Raw genomic sequence first — 21,854 nt, 5'->3', positions numbered from 1 at the left:
ATTTCTTAGGTTGCTATAGAAACCTTGTTGTTCTCCTGAATCCTTTTTGTGAACTTTCACTAGCCCAGTCTGAAAAGATGATAAACCACTACATTTCTATTAGTTTTAAAACCTCTGATAAAATAATTATATTTATTATTTCCTGATTATTTTTATGGAATTTCTATCTTATCTTTTCTGATCCTTGGCTCAAACATCTTCACCAGTTTAGCCCAGATATGGTTTTTCATTATTATTGTGTCAGCTCTTATTTCTACATCTAGGAATAATTTCATTTCTCTTTTGCAAAGAGATGGGAGAATTGGGCTCTCTCTATTACATTCAAGGTATGATACAGAGTTGATAAGATTGTCAAAATTTGAATACAAATTCTGGTATGTTTGAAGTTGTCTCTCACATATACAAGTGAAACATTAAAGGTAATTAGTATTTAGAATAATTTCACTGTAAAATAGAATGGCTTGTTATAGTGTGGAAATACTGCAGTTTGGGAGAGAGACTTTGCACATTAGGTTTCTCTGGGTGAAGTTTAGGACTATCTTTTCAGTGTACTGGAAGTAACTGGCTGGTATTTAGCTTTACTCTTGGTTGGGTGTGTATTATCAGAGAGAAAATGCCATTTCTGTTGGAGGATGCTGGATGTTGGGTCGTTCAAATGGAGAGCAGTGTAATAAAATCTGTTAAAGTAAAATATGTGAAAGATGAAGAGTGACTCTGCACAAAATTTGCATCCCTATCTGAATTCAGAGAGGGATCAGAATGTGATCTGAATTCTGGCCATTCTGACATGTTCTTTGCTGCATTATATTTTAGCATTCAAAGTCCATTGTAGTTAATGTATACTCAGGCTAGCTGATCCTTTGCTCTTCTGATCACGGTTGCTTCCTGAAAATGTGATTAAGAATTAATTCTTAATTGTGGTTAAGAATGGTACTGTAAAGTATTCTAAAATAGAAACCTGCAGAGGAAGGTTTTTCACAACTAAGTGAAAAAATATGGCATGTGCAAGCCCTCTATCATGGTCTCTGTATCATCTTATAGCTGAAATCTCCTGTTTATCATTGTCTCGTCTCCTTTCAGATGTCAGTAATCAAATCAAGGAATTGCAAAATGACAAACAAGCTTCCAGACAGGCCACAATCGATGGTTACACTTAAATGTAATTCAGAGAAACACTTGAAATAGAAATTTTTCCCCAAGCTGGACATATCCATTATTGCATTGATTTTTGATTTACCTGGATTTTGCTGGTTTTTCTTAGCAATCATCACAATGTTTTTGATTTTTCTGTTACTTGTGTGTGCGATGTTGTCCAGTCCCTTACACTTCACACTTAACTGACTGCTGGAGATTTTTAATAAGGATGTGGCTCATTTTTAATAATGATGTTAGCTGCATCCCCCCAGTGTGTGAGATGCCTTTAAACTTCTGTGAAACTCGCAGAAAAACTTTATATAAAAAGTGAAATGTCTTTTTTATGTCTTTCACCAGTTAAATCTGGTACTGTAATCTGCTGCGGTGAATCTCTTTCAGAAGTTATAAGATTGACTGAAATCTAATGTTCTGAAATGAAGAAAGTATAGACTTCCATAAAAACTTCATTTCACATCTGAGACATTGATAAAATTGTATACTAATGTTCTCTGATTCTCTTTCAGCTTCAAATTTGTTATTGTTTATGTTTGTAGACTGGATTTTTAAGATAAAGATGTCAGTGTAGGATTGTAAATGGACTAAGAGATATGTGAGCTGGAGCTATCAGTGAGAGATCGTTTATTTAAACAGTAACAGAATTTTTAATGTGTCTTTCTCTCTCAAAAATGTGGAATTGTGTTAGCTGACATTTTACTTTTTAAGAGAAGTACAATTTGAGCTGTAGCTTGGCAGATTCAGAGTTTGTTAAACTCTTAACACAAAACTTTGCAGAACTATTTGTGTGGTGATGCTAATTTATGGTGTGAGATAGATGAGTTTACTGAGTCATGTTTTTTTTTTCTCTGATATTCCAAGAAAGTTCTAAATAGTTGTGCCAAGGGTGGCAAATAAAGGAATGTGCCAGGGGGAATTCCATGTTTCTGGGGTGCTGGCAGTACAGGTTCTGTATTCGCCTTCTGCTAGAAGGTAGAAAGTCAGTGATGTTTGGGGTGCTCGAAAGCGCAGCCAGGAATGGATCTCAAAGAAGCACGTAAAAGTCTCTTTCTGATGGACCTCATTCCAGCAGCTGTGGGACTGGTCAGGTGCAATGTCACCGTGCCACCTGAGCCACTGCTTGTCACAGTTTGATGGAGCAGTCCTTCGCTGTGATGCTAAAGCCAATTTATTGTAGCTATCACTATGAACACTAGTCGAACCAAAGTCATGAAAAATAAAAGTTCATGTTTATACTTGCACTGGCAAAAAATGTTTCAGTTTCCTCCAACTTTAACCTCACTTAATGGATGGCAGCAATGGAAGTTGCAGAGGAAATGGGAGAGAGCGATTGCTTACTCTTCGTCCATGATGAATTTGGACGTAGCCCTGCCTCTACCTTGGAAATCACAGCTGATGTTACCTGGAGCAGTGATGGACTTCAGACTTATCCTATACACAACTTCATCCTCTGTGTAAAACCTTCAAACAGTTCATTTACAGGAGAAGTGTGGAAAGGCAGGACTTCCATGGAAAATCTTAATGTATTTTCTGTGTTAGTCTCCTCTTTTTCACTTGCCTAGACAATATTTATAATATTTTCAAAATATAAGAAAATAGATCTGTGTGGAAATGCTGACAATTAGAAAAATTCCAATAAGAGGGAGGTAATTCAAATGCACATTTGATAGGTGTCTACTGGTTTACAAAAAATAGTTTGTTATGTAACTTCTATTTTTGTAGGATCCAGAAAATGAATAGTATTGCTGTGTAGAGCCAGCAGGAGGTCATTAGTGCACTTATATTTTTAGGTCTGAATTGTCACCATCGGTGAGACTGCTTCATGAAATAAAAGAAGCCATGTCTGCATGTCTCTGGGCAAAATGTAATATTAACCACCATTTATAGTACAAGCTATTCATACATCTTCAGTATATGAACTGTTCTTTACCAGGATTTTTGCAGGATTTCAAAAAGTAATTTCAGTGAGTTCCATGTAGGACAAAACACTGTTTTTTCTGTGTCAATGCCAGATATTATTCATCACCCACTTTTTTGTTACCAGTCATTAACTGCAGAGATTTTTTCAAACATGGAGGCTATAGAGTTTGTGTGATTTGTGATGTCCATACATGCACATTTAATTTAAAAAATTCAATTTCCAGAATTGTATTTTGATGCATTTCAGACTGTGTAGCAGCATAGTGAAATAGCACAAAGTGCATCAGTCTTCAAACACTTAAACTCATCCATGTGCCTTGGACAATCAACAAGAAATCATAGAATATGATGATTGCCATTAATTTATAAAATACCAGCCTGATGATGATAATTTTCCTTGGCTGACTTAATTGTTAAGGTGACAGATACCTTGTTTGTAGTATTTATGTTAATCATATGCAGATTTTTTTGTTGGATAAAGAAAGGGGGGTTTTTGCTTTTGATTTGGGACTTACTGGGTTTTACCTCTAAATTGGTAGAAGGAATATTACGTTTTGGAACAAGTCATAAGACTATTAACATACTATATTTTCTGTTACTGATTTTGAGAACTTTTTTTCCTGATTTCAGGTTGGGTGGGACTATATCTGCATACAAGATAGTGCCAGACGAAATAGAAGAAATCAAGGTACAGTATTACTGCTTTTCAACACTGATTTTCTTTCCTTGGAAAATTACAGAAATGTTACATTAAAAAGCCATGTTATTCCTTGATTTGAAGTGTGCCGTAGGGGAGAGAGGAAAGTGTCATAAGGAAAATTATCAGATCCATATTTGTGCATCTAAAATAGAATTTTAGTTATTTTTACAAATACAGTTTACCTTCAGTTTAAGCTGACTTCAGCAGGATTTGTTTGATGCCAGAAACCTGTGTAATTCAACCTATTTCTGTTTTGCTACCTGAAGACAGATGGAGGACTATGATGAACACTGAGTTATAGTTCAGTAAAAAAAAATATATGTAGTGTCCTTCTGCTTTTGAGATCTAAAGACATCCATATTTTTCAACATTGTCTGTCTTATGAAGGGGAAAGTATGAAGTCAAAAAATAGTTATAAGCTGAAAAATTGTTATAAACTCTGTTTTTTGAGTACCGAGAGCAATAAATACTGAAGTTTACTTTCAAAGTAATGTGCATTGTAACAGAACTCACTTTAGCCAAGTCCACTCCTGAAACGTGCTTCAGCAATTTGTGTCAGTTTTGTTTTTCAGTGGAATGAAAGATGGGTACTGGGGGGAATTTGGCCTGGACCTGATAGCACAGTTTGTGTAGCTGATTCCTCATTTGGTTGTTAGTAGGTCAGTCTCATATATTGCTTGCTCATTGTGATTGCTTAACCCACTGTGCTGTTTCACATACTCATTTTCAGCTGTGCAAAGAGAACTAAGAATAGTTGTAAAATCTTGTGAAGGGAAGTGACTGTGTAATATCTGATATAGACATGACTTTGCAGTGTGCAAATGCTGAGATTTTATTCCTTTTCAATTAGTATCAAACTCACTGCACAGTGACTGTCTGTGTCTGCATCAAAGTTATCACACCATCATGATCAAAATTTATTTTTGTCACCTAAGATTCATGGACTTCTCTATCCTGAGTTTTGTCAAGGGGAGCATGATTTATTACTGGATAGATCCACGATTCAAACTTTGGTCTTGGAATAAAAGAAAGAGGCTTTCAGAATTAAATAGGGGTGTTTTCATGATGCTCAGAGAACTGCTGCAAAACTGTTTTAAAAATTATAAAAACCGGAAACCACAATCTTTTTACTTTAATATAAGAAAAGCAATACCACTGATATTTTGTTAATGCTGAAGTTGAAGAAAGCTGATATTTCTGACTTCATCATACTAAACTGAGTTCAGTGAACAAAGAAAAATGGAATGTTGGGAGATAAGAAATAATTTTACTTTTAGGAACTTACTGCAAGATTAGTAGTCACAGGAATCTTCACCTGCTTAGGAGAACTGCTCTGAATTTTCAGCTGCTTCTTATTTAGCCGGTGTTTAAGTGCTTGAGATCCTAAGAAGCATCAAAGGATGGGTTACTCTTTAGTCTCAGTTGTGCCAGGATGTAAGTGTGGAAAAGGATTTCATTGTTCAAAGTCAGAGCTATTTAAAGTGCTGGGGGACAATCCTTCCCTTTAATTGTTTCTGGTAGCTGTCCTGCCTTGTTCAGGCAGTGGGGTTTTGAGGTTGTGTCAGAAGTCAGGCCACTTCCCACACCTTAAATGGTTGAATTTTCTTAACTGCAATATATATTATTTATATTAAACAATGCACTACTGGAAGATACCAAGACAGACAAATATATATTGGATATCAAGAAGTATTATTTCATCCATATGTGTTTTGAATAGCAGCTGGTAAACAGCGAGATGGAGTGTCCTTGCAGTAGATGTAGGGGGTAGTTTTAACATCTGAAAGGTTCTCCTAGCTGATTTGAGTAGAAAAAGGAGAGAGGAGAAAATAGAAGGCAAATCAGCTTACTGGAATTTTGCTTCTAGAGAGAACAGTATCTTCTTCCACGCACCTTAATTCAGTTATTTTGCCTTGCAACTATCTCTCCTCTATTTAAACGTGAAATATTAAGGAAGTTAATTTGATTAAATATGCAAAAATAATAGCTTCACTTTTAAAATCTCATTTAACTTGATGGATTGTTGAATTATATTTGAGTTGTATTTTCATGTTTTCTGATAGTCCATAAAAAGTAAACTGCTTTCCTAAATGGGAAAGGAGAAACTTCATCAGACAGAGAGCAATAGTATTTTGACAAATAAATAATTATCTTAGCATTTGCATGTGTTCTAGGAAAGATGGTAGATTAACCTCTTGCAGCTCAGAATAACTTATGAGGAAAACCAGTGTATTGATTTTGTCAATTCATGTAATTCATCCTGGGTAGAACCCTATTGCAGGCATGTGAATGAGGAGTACTTATGGCAGAAGTGATAACATGTACCCTAACTAATCTCATGCACCCCACCAAGGTTAGGAAGGATTGTGTGGAACCAATCACTGCTGCAGTTCCACAACATCTGTATCAGGCTGAAACAAAGTGTCTTGAAGCCTACCTTCCCTAGATTTTTGTCACAGGTACTTGGGTTTCCAAAATGAGAATGCTCAACAGGTAGCTTTACCTAGATACCATCTCAGGTTTCCCCCCTGGAAACTCTTCTAGAAGGTAGGTATGTCCTCTATCACATGGTCTTCTACTTCAATAAAAGAAGCTTTCAGAGAATGCATAAATGGATATGCAACCATCTGCATTCCTGTCATTCCTCCACACCAGTTAAAGCAATGTCACTTCATTTTCAGTACCTGCTGGTTTTAAAATGCTTCCAGAACTGATGAAGATAGTAAATATAGAAACTGTAGCACATTCCTGAGAAAGTGTCATTGTTTCAACTTCCTCTAGACTTCTATTGTCATCAGGATGTTCATCCTGTAAGCAGGAAGCTTTTCAAACTACCAAAAAAGCATTGTCAGATTTCAGCCTTGTTCCTCACCCACTGTAATAGAATGTGCATAAAGGAGAGATCTTCCAAGCCAAACGATTTTGTGTACATGGGGCCTGGCAAGCCTATCAGGCAACACTGGTTTTGATGAACAACATGAAGACTGTCTCAAGAATAAAGAGAAATTTATGACTATTACAGATTAGGGAAAGTTTATGTGATGTGCCTATAGATTTATGTCAACAGTATAATCTTGTGGTTTATAGTGAGATGTGATCTTTTTGATTTCCACATTCTGCCATTACAAAGGAAATATATGATGAGGTGAAGGGTGGCTATTATAGGGGAAGACTCAGTCAATGAGAAAACCACTCCTTAATAGATTCCTAAAAAGAAAATACTTGGTTTGCTAGGATTTGCAAGTCAAGAGCAGAAAGGAATTTAATAGTTTTGTGTTGACTTTTTATGTGCTTTCATATATACTTTACATGTAGACATATTCATGCATCTCATCTCAAGACCAGAAATGGATTTTGTAGCAGGTCCTTAATTCATGAAAGTAATATGCACAAGGAAGACATTGCCATAACATTTCATTCCTATATTTGTGGCATCAGACAGATATTCCAGTGTAGAGAATAAAGTTAAGTGGTCCCCTCCTGTGGTAGTTAGTTTTAAGAAATCTTGTTGGAAGTATTTTGTTAGTTATAAATTGTAAATTTAGATGTAAAGCAGTTCTGGAGCAAGATGGAAGAGGGGTTTTAATTCCATTAACCGCCCTTTCACACAGAGACACGCTTTATGCTCCCCAAGGAACACTCATAATCCTTCTATAGGTACTATTTTAATGAAAACATATATGCATAAAGTATTAAAGGTTGCATTTAGAACTACAGACATTTTCCCCTGAATAATGGTAGGATAGCTCTCTTTTTTTCTTTAGGAGTATGTGTTAACTCAGTAGTTTAATATATGAAAATTTTTATGCACGTTCTTCTCAGATTGTCTTCAGTCTTTGACAAAGTAGACTCCAGTGATAATGATCCAAGAGTAAAAAATGATAAAAACTATGAGGAAGGGCAAAGTAGCCAGAAAGGAAATGGTGAGTGCTGTGTCTTCTTCAGAGGTCAGTTGCTGTATGTGATGTAGGAATTCAAAAGATTTAACTTTTGCACACAGTCATTTTTAGGAACATCTTAGAAACAAAGTTGATTTCAGTGTCAACGAGATGTATTTCAGAGCAAAGCTGTACTCCCTGCCATCAAAAATCGGCAGCTTTGATAGGATTACAATTAAAATCACTCTACTCCAAGACTTTCTCAGAAATCATTTGGTTTGCCCACTTTGTGGTGTCATATACCTACATAATGCTGTATCCCAGAATCTGGGTGTTTTGCTGATAAGAGTAGCTGATGAAACTCATACAAACTGTGTCTGCAGCCAAGAAATACTGGCCTTGATCATTATCAAAGCATTTTCACAATTATCAACATGTGGCAAAAATAAGTAGTAATTTGTCAGTAAGTGCCAGTTTGTAGTCCCATATTAAAAAAAAAAATCACTAAAGAAAGGTAGTTGTAACTACTGTGGTGGATAGTTCACAAGAGCAGGGTTGTGCCTCAAAATATTTATGAAAATATGTCTCCATATTGGAGAGTGGGGCAGTATTTAGAGATCTTTTGCATCTTCTGCAGAATCAGCCTTGCTTTACATCAACAAGGAAGTGTGCTGTCATCGCAGTTTTATATAGGAGGTTAAGTCCTGGATCTGGTTTACTTCATCACTGTATGGATATTCACTTGCCAAGTGTATCAGCACTAGCCAAGTGCTTCACAAAAAGTTTCTCCAAAGTTTATGATGGGAGGAATCAGAATTTGATGATAATACTGAGATTATCGTTCCTTTATCTGTTTGGATCCAGCACAAACAAAAAGGTTTGCCCACTCCAAATAAATTTTTTGAAGCGGTTCAAGCTGTTTGAAGTGTGTACTCCCACTAATCCTAAAGCACCAAGAAAATTTGCTATTTACCTGGCAGGAATGATAATTGTGGTTCTCAGTTTTTCTGCTCATGTTTTCCTTCTGCATCTCAAATTATAATTACTAACTCACAGCACAAGAACTCTTACTAAGCACGACATAAAAGGGTATTATCCCTTGAATGTCTAGTGAGTATTAAGTAGCATCTCTATAGACTCTAAAGCTTACAGATACAAGTTTAAAAAGATTTAAAGGGTGTATGTGGTGGTCATATCCATTCCATTAGATTGCTAGTTATGTGTGTTGACAAAAACTGAGGACTTGTCTTCTACCTCTCTTAACATGCACTCAGAGTCTGACCATCCAGTAGACAGCTTAATTATACTCCTTCATCTAGGTAAAGTTTCTAAAACCTTTTGCAGATGTCCTAACCAATAACAAAAAGTTGACGCTGAGATGTCAACTTAGTGTATGAAATCCCTGATAAACTTGCAGATTAGGTTTTCCTACTTGCTTCTTGGATTTTCATGAAGTAGACTTTCCTATGGACATGAATCTAACTAGGACAATTGAGAAGTGGGATGCGTTAAATTAAAACAACTTTGTCTCATCATATTTCCCTGTAATCAAAGTTCACCTGATGAACATACAAATTTCTTCCTGAGTTAATTTCTAAATCCTGAATTAGTAGAGTCAATCACTGACTAGTGTTCTTTTTTAAGTACATGTCATTGTTTAGATGACCAAAACCTGAGTTTTTACTTTGCTGTATTAATCCTTAATAATTAATCTGATGTTACAGATGTTGTTTCCCTGCTAGAGAGAACTAAGGTTTTGTGTGGGATTGTGTGAGGAAATTGTCCAAAACTTTTATATAAAACAAAAACTTACTTTCCTTTAATTTTTCATCCACATGTATGCATTTGTGCTACAACCTGGAGATTTGCAACCCCTGCAGCATTAATAATGGCCGCCACGCATTTGTGCTTCACTCTTGTAGTTCTAGTCCACAGTTGATTATTTCTATTATATTGAATCATATTATATTGCTCCTAGACTGTGATTTCCTTATCTGTTGTATTATGTCATTTTTTCTTGTCATGAGCCCTTTGTTGATTTATGTTGTATTTCTTCTAAAACTGATTTTCCTCCTTTTTCTGGAAAGTGCAGTCTGGCTTCTGACTCTGCTTGGTGCCAAGCGTGGCTGTGCAAGCCTGACTAGTCCAGGCAGAGTCTCACACCAGTGAAATATGAGTGTTTCATAAGAATGCCTTTTCTGTTGTGGGGGGCTTTTTTCCCACCTATGAAGCTATTAGTAGTTGTGAATATCAGTTTTGACTTTTGGATTTTTTCTGCTCTTATAGGTTTGAGACTGCTTTTGCTTGGAGGATGTGACTGTTCTCCATGCTATAACTTTTGCTATCTCAAGTTTCTGTATAGGAACTCCCTAGGGAGTACTCACTGAAAGGGCTTTTCATCTGTTTCTCTCATCTTCTGTGGATGATGGATACTCACTGCAATCACAGACTCTCAACCAAAAAAACACCTTTACAAAAAGAATGTAAGATGAGAGGTGGCTGAAGTGTCTATGAAACTGTGATCCAGGACTGCTGAATGTGTCAAAAACATTCCTCTGCTTTCCTGGCAAGGGCATCAAATGCCCAGACACTCTGAATGAAAGAGTATACTCACTAACTTTCCACATGAAAATAGGAATTGTCACTTTTTGTTTTCCCACTGTCTTCCATCTTACGTTGCATAGGCTTTGTGGCTTCAGAGGCTTCATGTCTCTAGAAATGACAGATGAGACCACCTCACCAAGTTACCTTGCTCTTCCAGGCTGTTTTGAATATAGAAAATGCTGAAGCATTGTTATAAATTCCTGTCCCCTGATGTGAGCAGAATTTAAGCAAATGCATTTTGTATAGTATTGTGTGATTTAGTCTTATGAAGATACAAAAGTTTAGCCTGTGATTTGCAGATCATGGAATATTGCCACATGGGGAAGGGAAGGACAGGAAGACTGTGCATCCATGGAAGTTCAAGTGCAATGCTAACAAGACAAAAAAACTTTAGAAATATTATTTGCTTTCTAAAACAAACAAAATAGTTCTGTATTTGTCCTGCAAAGAGAGAACAAAAACATCTGTAAGTTAATTTACAAGACAAACCTACTGTTCATCCTTTAAGCATTTCTGGTTGCCCAGCATTTAAGCTGTTGCCCTTAAGAGGGGACATTAATGTGTATCAGATTTTTCATTTCCACAGACCTGTTTGTCTATTCAGCCTTTCTTAATTAAATATGTCAGAAACAGGAATTGAAATCTCTTGTTTTCCAGCATAAAAAAATATCTCTGCCTCTCTCTGTGGCTGTAGTAACCAATTTTGTCTAAATTCCTCCTGACTTTCTTTCATTTTCCATTTTTGCTAAATACATATCTTTGTACCAGCCATCACTTGAAACCTAGTTGTCTCCTAGGACATCTTCTGACCAGCTCCTGTACTTTTTATCTGACTCCTTATACTGGGCAATGTTTGCAGTGCCTTCTGTTCTCACTGGAAAAGTAATTCCTTAAATGGGATGTCACTTAGCATGAATGAGAGGAGAAAACATGCTCAGCTTCATTAAGCAGCAAATAGCTTTTGGCAAGTGTTTAAGTAAATCAAGTTTATATAAAAGCCCTAATAATTTTCCACGTGACCTGTTATATTAAGTTTTGGTTGGTTTTATTTACCCTGTAAGAATGCATTCTGATGATTCTTATTTGAGGTCTATGAAGGAAACTTAATGTTATCCTATCAAAACTGATAATGTCATAAGTAATTAAGGGCTTGACTGAGTTTGAGGGAGATCAATATTAGGTTCATTTCTTGTGGTAAATTTATTTCTGAAATTCATTCTTTTTATGATTGCCACAAGAGGTGAATGCTAGACCTATATAAGAGAGAAGACCATCAGGATTGTTTTGGTTTGCTTTTTTTAAAGAAAACCCCAAACCTTCAGGTTCTTTATGCTGGTTCTTTGTATATAGGGAAAAAGAGATCAGGAGTGTTGTTTTGGGTTTTTTGGTTTGGTGTTTGGTTGTTTTTTTTAAATAGCCCTCAGTTGTACAGTTACTTACAGGTTGTGTCTTAGTGAATTAAGAAAATTATTATTTGTAGAGAAATTAAATATTACTGCAAATAAGGACATTAAAATACTGAGTGGTTGGGTGACAAGCCATCTGATAAAATTCAGCAGAGATTAGTGTTAAATGATGTGTATAGGAGATGTGAAAAAATCCCCAATTCCAATTTGCATATAAAATAGGAGCCTCTAATTAGACTACTATGATCCAAGAGTGAGGGCTGAGCAGTGTGGTTGCCATTGCTCAGTGTTCAGGGGCAGCTGAAGGGGCAGAGGCATGGGAGTCATGGGCATGGACTGAGGAGAAGGGAACCAAGGCCAGAACGCTGAACAACTTCTCTTGTGCGTGAGCCTTTGGTGCCACACCGTGTACAATGGCATGTGACGGGCTGTTCCCTTAATCACACAAATGGCACACTAGCACTGAAAAATACTTAGAGTCAGATTATAAAAATAATCTAATTTATTGAAGCACTTTCATGTGAGGAACAGATAAAGAGACTGGGACAGAAATGTTCACAAGTGGCACATTTGGTTGCATTTCAGCAACATTCTTCCTTATTTATACTGTACATTTAAAATTAACTCTCATTCTTAATTTATGCAAATTTTAAGACTGCCTGAAAGCAGGTGCCAAAGTTTTGATTATGTATTTTCTATTGGTTGATTGTAAGAGGGGAAAAAGAGAAAGAACATGCACAGCCCAGCAGAAACCAGTTTAATACACTGTATTTTCCTGAAAAAGATTTGCAACTGGTAGACTGCAAATAATTCTGCCAGGATAGTGTAGTTTATTTTGCTTTCATCATATGTTTTCAGATGATCGTTAAGGTTGTGTTTTAAGAAGTGGTTGGAAAGCACAATAGGAAGACACCAAGAGCTGCACCAGCCTCCCTGTGATGTGCAGTTTGTAAACTGTATGAATAGACTGATGCTTAGTACTTCAGTGTGTGATTGCACCTCATTCAACTTCTCTGATAATTAATTAGGGTTTTTGTGGTGTCCTATTTCTATTAGTGACCGTGTCATGTATAAGGTCCACTGTCTAAAACAGAATATGAAACATGAAGTGTTTTTACCAGTAAGCCAAACAAAAACTTCCTTTAAGGAGATATCATAAGGGAATGGTATAAAAGTATTGACATGTTGAACTGTGGCTACAGGCATTTTATTTGCCCAAATACTTTCTTATATCAGTTGCACAAGATTGGTCTAGGTGAGATTTTGTGTTGATTAGCTGTGTCTGAGCACTGATGTAAAAAGACAAATCAGAAGTGGATTCTATGTTTTATTGAGTATGTTGGGTAAGTGGATCTTCTCATCTCTGATAGTGCACGGAGCTGGAATGTTGGCTTAGCTGATGTCCTAAAAGCTTCAAGAAATGGATGTCTTCCAGCAAAATAAAATCATAGCCAAATGTGTAGAGACAAATTTAAAAATGCCTGCCACCCTGTCCTTGGTGCCAAGAGCTGAACATCTCTCTTGAGTCGTGTCTGTGTTCCCAAGTCACGCAAACCAATAAAACACGTCTGTCTATCAAGTAAAGCATGTGATGCTGGAGATCCAGCATACATCATATGTTCTTTGATATATTTTATTTCAAACTATTTCTGGTATTATTCTGTGTGCCTGTTAACAGCTGAAGTGTATTATACATGCTGCTGAAGTCCGTCTTCCAAATAAGTTTCATCTGAAAGGATTCCAGTTCATGTGATCAAAGGCTACTTTGCAATCTGAGCCAAAGTCTGTTAATCAGAGGTATTAAAAGGGCTGGTTTGTACTAACAGGCTGTGGTAGATGTGTCCCAAGCCTTCAGCCAGTGCTTGTGTTCGCTTAACACTGCATGTCAGGTTGCAAATGTGAGATTCATCATACAGTACCCTTGTTACTAGTGAAACCCTATTGTCTGAGCTAAGTACTTAGAGAGTGCCAGCCCTTCTGGCAGACTATTCAAAGAAAAAACCAAATTATTTTCTAGAACAGTAGTCTCCAAATGGTTTGATCACCTACCTCATCAGTAAAGAATTTTTGAACATTTAGCCCGCAAAAATGTATATTCTAATATTTTCTCCCTGAACTACAGTGAATTGTAGAATCCTTTGTTTGGAAAAGACCTCAAAGATCCTCCAGTTCAAACATCAACCCCAGCACTGCCAAGTCCTCTACTAAACCCTGTCCCCAAGTGCCCCATGTAGATGTCTTTTAAACACCTCCTGAGATAGCGATTCCACTGCTTCTCTGGGTAGTCTGCTCCAATGCTTTATAGCCAATCGAAACCTTCCCTGGTGCAACCTGGTGCCTTTTTCTCTTGTCCTGTCACTTGTTACCTAAGAGAAGAGAGCTGTCCCCACCTTGCTACAATCCCCTTTCAGGCAGCTGTAGAGAGCAGTAAGATTGCACCTGAGACTCCTCTTGTCCAGGCTAAACAACCCCAGGTCCCTCAGACATTGGTCTGTATTGCAACAATTTTAAGGAGGGAAGTCCAACAGATATGTTATCAGACTGAAAGAAATTCTCCCACTGAAGATTGCTTCTGTATCATGATAAAAAAGCTTTCCCAAGAAATTCCTCTGTTTTTTGTGGGGGTTTTTTCCAAGATAAAAGGTTTATTGTGTCCATTAATATTCATAACCACTATATTTCATCTGCTGTTTAGTTTTTGTGGTCAATAGTTTGTGGAACTGTTTAATATCATGGTTTTTACCTAAGGGAAATAATAAGCAATGCCACCATATAAGAAAAGCACAGACTCAAGAGCAGAGTTCATCTTGGGTGGAGACATCAGATCGTTAAGGAAGTGGGATTGATATGGACAAATTATGTCACAGAGCTGTAGTTCTAACAAAAACCAATTGGTTTTGCCATGATGTGTGTAGAAAACACGAAGTATTTGACTGGACAACAGTAGTATTTTATATTTGGGTGCAAGATTATGTGCTTTACTAAAGAATGTTTTGATATTGCAGGACAAATTATGTAATTTGTTGTGTCTGAGGTCACAATTATCTTTGAGCACACTACTGAAGTATGTCTTAGCGTGCACCTATTTAGGCAAAGGAAAGAATTCTTTTCAAATTAAAGACTCATGTAAGATTAAAACTTGATGTTTTCCTTTTCATTTCCCCTATGGTTTTGATATGCTTATTTTCTGGATTCTGCCATGATAAAATAGGAAACATTTGGATATTATTTGCTGTAATACTGATTATGTACTTTTCAAGATTCTGTACTTTTCAATTATAGTAGGATTTTGGAAATTCTGTGACTCAATTGTCCTAAAGAAAAGGTATAAGGGGGGGGAATGCCATCGATTCCTCAAAGTTCAGTTAAAGGTGGAGTGGCTGAAGAGTTTCACTTTTTAAAATATGTTCTTATTAAAAAGACACAAAAATTTCTAGAATTGTTCTGGCAAAAATGATTGCATTCAATTGCAGCTGCCTCATCATTAGGACAAGATTAGGTGGGATCCTAAGACTGCAAAGGTAACACATATACTTCTTTCATCATTTCTGCATAGAATGACCTTTTTTTTCTGTAATTATTTATGTCCTGCTTTGTTTTTGTTATGTTCTATCAAATACCCTTGATTTTAAAATACAAGTATGGTAACATTTTCTCTGAGTAGCTTCTGTAGCCATGATGACATAAACCTCTCTTTTAACAAATAGGCTGATCCCCTATGGAAATTTGTACTGCTCAGTTCTGTCATTTTAAAGGGTTCTTCTGTGTTCTTGGTAGTTGAATGTAATTTAACATGAGTGAGCATTACCCAAGATGGATCACTCTGGAAAATGAAGCTATGTATCTGAGGGTACCTTAGGAAGCTAAGAGCTTAACATCAAGATATTTTAAAATTCTTGTCCTTGTTTAAAATAGCAGAAAATAACCCTTCTTTATTTATTTGGATTGTCTTCTGTATTTTAAGAAGTATTTCTAAGAAATAATGCTACATAAAACAGGCAATGTGTAAAAATAAAGCTGGCTGTCATTTGGGACACTGAAGCTAACGCTTGAGTTTTATGGAGTATCTTGAGGCTCTAAATGACAGCACACAATTATGGTCAGGCTGTTTTGAAGGAAAGATGACCAAGTTTAAAATCAGAGATCTATGAAGAACTGCTTTACATACAAAAGCTCCAAACGCCTTTAAGTAGTGTTACAAAGTGTGAATGCATATGTTTGTGAGAAGTCTAAAGGGATTGTTACGTTTTGAAAATGAAAATAAAAGAATATTTGTGAAATAGTATGCTCTCAGTGTAATTAAAGCTTTTGCAAACATTGTACCCACTACAGAGTTGACTTCTGAGACAACCAGCAAAAGAACTAAGAAATCAAATCTCACAAATAATGAAAATTTCTGAGTTTTCTGGGAATTAAATATTTTCTGCAGACGTGATTATTAAAAGTGCTTATTACCAACATTTTGACCATTTAGCCAATAGCTGATATGCAAGCATGAAGCTTTTTTCATAATGACACAGTTCCCTACATTTACCATTTTGCTTTAATTAAAACAACTGAGCTAGACCTCATGTATTTGGGTAGCCAGGCATTTTTACAATGTGTTATTATACTTAAATGTTTTATATGAAACATATAAAATTTTATATAGATTTTAATATGTGTGTGCACATTCAGAATATTTTGAATTTCAGTGTTTTGTTGTGCAGTTTCAGTATCATAGACTCTTTAAAACCAATCCTATATTTGGAGAAATAGTATTTTAACAGAGTCCTAGTTTTGCAACAGGAAAAACAGCTGATGACGTTGCAGTTCATCTAATACCATGGCAATTTCATAATGTACAAATTGAAAAAAAATAAAAATACTTTTCTTCACTGGTGGAATAAATAGCTAATTTCAGAGCAGCTTTTTGTTGAAAAGCTTTTTTAATTCATTCTGCTGGATCTCTAGCAATGAAAAGATTATTGGATATGTTTGAGCACTTATATTGCCTTCTGAGAACGGCTAAATAATAGGGAAAGAAAACCAAAGGCAATATTCTTACTGTCCTTATAATTATGTATTTTGAATGTGTATGAAACATGGAATTAACATGTGATCAGCTATTTTCAAATATTGTCCTTTCTTGTGGTTTTAATTAAGAATTTGTTCTGTCATAGAATCATTTAGGTTGTAAAGGACTTTTAAGATCATCAAGTCCAACTGTCAAACTTAACACTGCCAAGTTCACCTTCAAGACATATTCCCCAGTGGCCCATCTGTATGTCTTTTAGAGACCTCCAGAGAGAGTAATTCCACCACTTCCCTGAGTAGCCTGTTCCAATGCTTGGTAACCCTTTTGGTGAAGCCATTTTTTCATAAGATGCCATCTAACCTCCCTGGCACAACTTCAAATGGCTGCCATTCTTCTTATGTAATATTTTTTTATATGACATAAATATGTAATTTACCTATTATTTATTCCTTGTTGCTTGTGAAAAGAGACAGAACCCCACCTCTCTACAGCCTCCTTTCAGGTTAGAATGGTTGTAGAGAATGGTAAGGTCTCTCTGAGCCTCCTTTTCTCCAGGCTAAACACCTCCAGCTCCCTCAGCAGCTCTTCATCAAAAGCTTGTGCTCCAGATCCTTCACCAACTTCATTGCCTGTCCTTGGATACATCATCAGTAGTCACAACACAGTTCTTCAAATTAATACACGGGGCACAAGTTTTTCTCTGACTGCATATTTAATGTCATACTTAAATCACTTCAACACTTCGGTTTCAAGATGAGGAATAAGATGCAAGGCATCAAGCCCACTGACAAATAACAAGTTTCTTTTACACATAGGGTGAATGATAGCTTAGTAATGCAAATAAAATTTAAAAAAAAATTTTAAATTGAAACTTTGATATAAACGGTTAATTTTAAATGGTTTTCTAGATCACTGGTATTTCTTACATGCAAAACTCTCCATGGAAGCCCAATTTTTTGCTCTTTGCCATTGTAAATTATCTGCAAGGAACTGAAGGAAACATCCCAAGTGTACAGAGTTTGCAAAAGAATTAAAGATTTTCTTATCAGACCTCAGTCAGACACTGAAATCTAGCCAAAGAACAGAGATTACTAATGAAATTTTTTGTACAAGTAGGTCAGTGAGAAATTTAATATCTCCCTACAAAGACATCATTATAATAAAAGGAGCCTAAAGGTATGAAGTCTGTTTATTCTTTTAGCCTGCAACTATTTCCTAAGCAAAATAGTATTCTCTTGTCAGTACTCTAAGTTAGAATGGCCAGATGTTAACTTGCTAGTTAAGACCTTCAAATGAGTATATTTAATTGAAGTGGTAGTCTATTTTCCTGTGCCTCAGTTTTATCATGGGTTTTATTATCATGTTTGGGGTTTTTTTCCTAAAGGTCAAAAGATACAGGAAATTCAAATTTACCAAACTCAAAAAATTTGGTGGATTAGTTGTTGTCTGGAAAAATAAAAGTCTTATCACTGTTAAGCTGTATGCTGTTCATTCAAATAAAATATATTTAGTGTAGCCAGTAGTCCTACGTTTTCTTGCTGATATTTTGAAATTTGGGTAACAGACAGAAATTGCTTAGAGTTTCCTGCTAAATGTATCTGCTTTTGGGATTAGACAGAAGTGAAAGCTGAAACAGGAGCTAAAGATTTAAGGGACTACTAAATGCTCTGTGACATTCAGGAAGGAATGGCTATGGTGGCTTGAAAATTGGCTAAATTTTTTCAAGTTGATCAATATAGATGGTTACAGCTGCAAAAACAACATACTGTGCTTAGGCTCATTGGTTCAAATGTAAAGGCTCTTGGAAGATTGCTGCTGTAGAATTACTGGATTCCTGATAGGCCTGATATTTAACCACAGATTTATAAGACTCAGCAGAAGAAAAAAAATCTTTTATTTCTATTTAATGTTTTCAAATATCATAGTGTTAGTGGGCCTGGAGAGAGAACTCTTAGAGGACAGAAAAGACTTGAATAGTAATTGCAAGAAAAAAGCAACGTCCTCTCCTTCTGTACTTAGAAATGATGGGTCTTGAAATGAAAAGGGAATTCTGTGTGTGTGTGTTTTTCTGTACTGGGGCAGAAAGCAAGAGAGAGGGAAGTGCCAGATTCTGTCTGTATCTCAGTAGGAAAGGCCTGACAGCAGATAGCTGAATGGAATACCTGCTTTTATAAAGCAAAGGATGAGGAGGAATATAGGTAGCAAATAAATCTTACTCCCTTCAGATGCTAGGAACTGTATGTTCATGCAGCATCAGATGTGGATGGATTTCTCCACTTGTGAGAAAGTTCTGCTACTCTTTTAGATAAAGGAAAGCCATGCTCTGGTGTAATCACCAGAGCTGAATTGGAGCTGCCTACAGGCTCCTCCATTACAATGAGGTGGATGAGTCTGTCCTTTGGCCAAAGAGGTTTATGCAGCATGACACATTCCTGAAAACCATGCTGAACATAAAGCACAGGGCAGCTTCTGTAGGAATTTCAAGGGAACTGTTATGCAGATTGCTAATTCCTTGATGTACAATGGCCTCCTGGTCAGGAGCGCTCTAATATAAGAAATGTTATCAACAGAACAGTGTGTGGTCCTTGATTTCCAGAGGGAGTTGCCCAGTTGTTGCTCACAGATGAAATTTACTGCCTGTCTCCCTCATCCACTAATGCCACCTACTCCCTCTTGCTGAAAATACTATCTGTATGACTGTGCTGCCTGTGTAGGCTCTTCATCACTCTCTAGCACTAAAGTGGCAATTTCTCTACAAGGGAAAGCAGTAGTCCAGAGATAACATATACTGCATGCATCATAATCCCCAAAGTAGGATGTGTGGGAGATGATACAACTCTTTGAAAGGGGCAATATGCTATTTTTAGTTATGGCAATGAAACCTTTATTCCAAGTTGCAGTGAGCAGTTGACTGTAATGTGATTTGACCTTGTCCAGAAAGGTAAGTTTTCCAATTAAATAACGAAAAATAACTTATATAAACATTTTCATGTAACAGACCATATGTTAGAATAATGGTATATAAAGCAGGTGATACACAGTTGAAAAGACACATTATTTCTTATGCAACTCTTCTTTGAACTATATAAATAACTCTGGATTCTGGTAAAGGTTACTGTGTATGTCTTCTTAAGTCTTTGAAATAACAAACAAGTACTTGTAGTCCAGAGGGCTTTCCATGAGTTCTGGAAATTACTTCTAGAAATTATTCATACTTTAACAAGGAAGGCTCTCATCAGTGGCACAGGATTTGGTTGGAGGGCTGTCACTAGTGGAGTCTTCTAGGTTCAGTGTTGGGCTCAGTGGTCAATAACTTACTCATCAAATACTTGGATGAAGGGCAGATCTCTCCTCAGCGAGGTCACTGAGCACACAGAGCTGGGAGCAGTGGCTGATACCCCAGAGGGCTGTGCAGCCCTTCAGAACAGGCTGGAGAGATGGGCAGAGAAGAACTGCCTGAGATTCAACAAGGGCAAGTGCAGGGTTCTGCACCTGGGCAGGAATAACCCCATGGGCCAGCACAGACTGAGGGCTGAGCTGCTGGGGAGCAGCTCTGTGGAGAAGGACTGGGGGTCCTGGTGGACAGCAAACTGTCCCCGAGCCAGCAGTGTGTCCTGGTGGCCAAGAAGGACCATGGGATCCTGGGCTGCATTAGGGAGAGCATGGCCAGCAGGTCGAGGGAGGGGATCCTGCCCCTCTGCTCAGCCCTGGAGAGCCTCACCTGGAGTGCTGTGTCCAGTGCTGGGCTCCTCAGGACAAGAGAGACAGGGAGTTACTGGAGCAGGTCCAGTGAAGGACTCTGAAGATGATGAGGGCACTGAAACATCCCTCTTATAAGAAAAGGTGAGGGAGCCGGGCCTGTTCAGCCTCGAGGAAAGATGAGTGAGAGGGGACGTCGTCAATGTCTAGCAGTATCTGAAGAGAGGGTGTCTGAGGATGGAGCCTTGTATGGGAATGGTGCCAAACATCTGGCACCCTTACCACCCAGAACAAGAGAATGTTAACCCTAAAGGCCCAGCTAATTTGTGTGTTTGCTGAAGATGCTGTGAATCTGGGTGGAAAACCACTGTGTGAGTATGTCACTTTTTGTGATTGAAAACAATCACATGCATGGAATGCTTGAGACATATTTTGTGTGTTACAAAATTAGCAAGAGGCCCTAAGGATCAATTAGAAGGCAGTGGTTTATCTGTAAGGAAATCAAATAAAAGGGAGCTCACATGGGAGAGAGTGTAGGAAGAGAAAAACAGCACCTATGGAACTGAAAACTACTGCACTGCACCAGTGTGTTTTTTCTTCACCAACATTTTGATACCGACATTTTGATTTTTTATATTTAGATTTTTTCTTACATTTAGAGTTTTCTTTGCATTTGATCCCATAACCAGCAGCCAGGCTCTTTTTGGTGGTGCCAAACAATAGGGCAAGAGGCAATGGGCAGAAAATGATGCACAGGAAGTTCCACCTGAACAAGAGGAAGAACTTCCTTACTGTGAGGGTGATTGAGCCCTGGAAGGGATTGCCCAAAGGGGTGTTGGAGACTCCTTCCTTTGCACAAGATTCTGTCCAGGTCATTCTTGAATACCTCTGCAGCAGTCTCAAGAGACTCAATATGATTGCTGCAAGCATTTGTGAGGAGAAAATATTCTATGCTTCTCTCATTCTGATACTAATGATTAGTATTTCTCTTATGATTTAATTAGTAAAGTTTGGTATTTGTCTTTGGAAAAACAAGAGATGACAAGTGATTCTGCTAAGAATCGTCCTTTCCAACTCTTTTAATGTATTTCTTTAAACTTTCTTCATGTCTTAGTCAACCTTTGGGGCTTTGCTAACATTATGAGACTAGGTTGAGCTAGATCTGTTCTGGGAAGCATTTGCTTTATTAAGATTCTGTTTGCTCCAGATGCAGCAACTTTATCAATTTAGGAAGACTTCTTACAAACTTGTCTCCAGTTCAGTTGGCTGAGAAGAATATACATTTTATTTTTACACACATATAGTCTTTATTATACAACAGTGACAGCATATCTTTCTTTAGCGCATAATTTCCAAGAATTTAGGACCTTAGAAACAATGAGGATAAGAGTATGAAGAATTTTTCAAAAGTGCTGTAAGTTGTTTGAAATTCTATATTGTATATTATTTTGCCTGAGAGATTTCAACCATACAGGCATGGT

The 21,854-nt window shown here is 37.0% G+C and overlaps 1 protein-coding gene across 24 annotated transcripts in view; it reads left to right on the top strand.

Moving 5' to 3' along the window:
• GPHN (gephyrin) overlaps positions 1 to 21,854 on the top strand; it is a 268,916-nt gene that overhangs the window by 105,939 nt on the left and 141,123 nt on the right. For all 24 annotated transcript variants that reach the window (XM_058807892.1, XM_058807902.1, XM_058807893.1 and 21 more), the window contains one exon: positions 3,700 to 3,757. In XM_058807892.1, the coding sequence (XP_058663875.1) occupies positions 3,700 to 3,757 (58 nt within the window). The remainder of the gene's footprint in view (positions 1 to 3,699; positions 3,758 to 21,854) is intronic.

Source organism: Ammospiza caudacuta, chromosome 6 (assembly GCF_027887145.1).
Source record: "Ammospiza caudacuta isolate bAmmCau1 chromosome 6, bAmmCau1.pri, whole genome shotgun sequence".
NCBI classification, from domain to species: Eukaryota; Metazoa; Chordata; class Aves; order Passeriformes; family Passerellidae; genus Ammospiza; species Ammospiza caudacuta.
Note: the sequence above shows the minus strand (reverse complement) of the source record. Positions and strands in the feature narration are given on the sequence as shown.